At 39.6% G+C, this 1,617-nt stretch overlaps 1 protein-coding gene across 1 annotated transcript; it reads left to right on the forward strand.

The window, feature by feature from the left end:
• Positions 1-481: 481 nt before the first annotated feature.
• Positions 482-1,111, forward strand: LOC149265895 (sugar transport protein MST3-like). The gene is made up of 2 exons (XM_089406366.1): positions 482-614; positions 765-1,111. Exons 1-2 carry the CDS (start codon positions 482-484, stop codon positions 1,109-1,111), a joined length of 480 nt encoding a protein of 159 aa, XP_089262492.1.
• The last annotated feature ends 506 nt before the right edge of the window (positions 1,112-1,617 follow it).

Consider the following 1,617-nt stretch of genomic DNA (forward strand, 5'->3'; position numbering starts at 1 on the left):
TATCTTTCATTAATAAATTAAATATTTTTTATCTTTAAAATATACATATATTTCAATATATTTCAATATTCAATTTTAACAGGCTGTTTTATTTCCACCTTTATTTATATATATATGTGTGTCAACCAGTGTTTTTTGGTTCCAATTAAGAAGGATATTTCAATATTTCAATTTGGAAATAAAAAAATATTTGTCCACATTTGAAGGATAAAATATATATATATATATATTACTGCCATAAATCAGATATTCTACAGCCTGGTCAAGATTTTGCACCATGGAGATTATCGTAGAAGAAACAGCAAAGACGTAGTATGCATTACGGAAGCTGCACAATATCTACTCCTCCCTCCACTCAATCTTGGGCGCCCTGCAGAGGAGTGAAGGCCAACGGCCTTCAAATAAACAAATTCTACTCTACTTGTATGGATTCGGGTTTTTTTTCCAGCCGAGAGACGAAGAAGAAGCAGAGGCAGCAGCCATGGCCGGGGGATTTGTGGCCTCCACTGGTCCTCAAAAGAAATATGCAGGAAGAGTTACAGCGTTCGTGGTAGTGACCTGCCTGGTTTCGGCGACAGGAGGTCTCATTTTTGGCTATGATCTTGGGATTTCAGGTGCGTTAGTAGCTCCAATGACTTCCTTCTCAAACCCCTTGAGGTGCCAAATATGAATTACAAATTGGTATACATGTTGATTGGCACAAACTTCAGTATGGATCTGTGCAATAACTTTCTCAAAATAGGTGCGTGTCGCGTGTCTTGCAGGAGGAGTGACGTCCATGGATCCGTTTCGGAAGAAATTCTTCCCAAATGTTTTTCGTAAGCTGAAGCAAGCGCACACCAACGCTTACTGTAAATTCGACGACCAGCTTCTCACGACGTTCACGTCGTCTCTGTACATAGCCGGCCTCATCGCCTCTATTTTTGCATTGGCCACCACCAGACTTCTGGGCCGGAAGAAGTCGATCCTGTTCGGTGGCTTGATTTTCCTTACCGGGTCGGCCCTCAATGGTGCAGCCGCTAATGTGGCGATGCTCATCGTCGGCCGCATATGTCTGGGTATAGGCGTCGGTTTCGGTAATCAGGTCAGTGCATTATACAATCCAGGGTAAAGACAGACTGCGGGGCATGTCTGTGCCCTGTAACTTCCTGTGAACAGGTCAAGTTATGTAATACTGTAGATGTTATAAGCTGATGCTAACTTACTGCTGAACCTTATTCCCAATGCATAAGTTTTGGTGTTGCCCGGTGTAAGAGTATGTTTTTCATTTTTTTCACCGTTTTGATTTTGGACTCTCTTCTTTCCGCTATATAAATTTTTGTGTTGCCCGGTGTAACACTATGTTTTTCATTTTTTTCATCGTTTTGGTTTTGGACTCCCTTCTTTCTGTTATATTTCTGGAAGCTATTTTTTATTTTGTTTATTAGGTTTAATACTGGTTGATTTCTTTTTTGGTTGGTAGGTAAGTATCCATGGGAAAATCCCCCGGACTTTGGCAAGAAATGTCTTAACAAAAAAGTATTTCAACAGTATACCCATTCACCCTCAATACAAAACCCTATAAGCTAATAAAAATTGATTTCATTTATTACCACTATTTTTTATTTTTTCTACTAA

The sequence above is a fragment of the Pinus tabuliformis genome, chromosome 6 (genome assembly GCF_031772625.1).
Source record: "Pinus tabuliformis cultivar Carrire ecotype Pingquan chromosome 6, CPIR1, whole genome shotgun sequence".
In the NCBI taxonomy this organism is placed as follows: domain Eukaryota; kingdom Viridiplantae; phylum Streptophyta; class Pinopsida; order Pinales; family Pinaceae; genus Pinus; species Pinus tabuliformis.

What these genes read in the sequence shown, in the direction of transcription:
- LOC149265895 (XM_089406366.1), top strand. Translation starts at nt 482, where the DNA reads ATGGCCGGGGGATTTGTGGCCTCCACTGGTCCTCAAAAGAAATATGCA. An exon ending in CTATGATCTTGGGATTTCAG is followed by an intron (nt 615 to 764) that starts GTGCGTTAGTAG and finishes CGTGTCTTGCAG; the next exon opens with GAGGAGTGACGTCCATGGAT.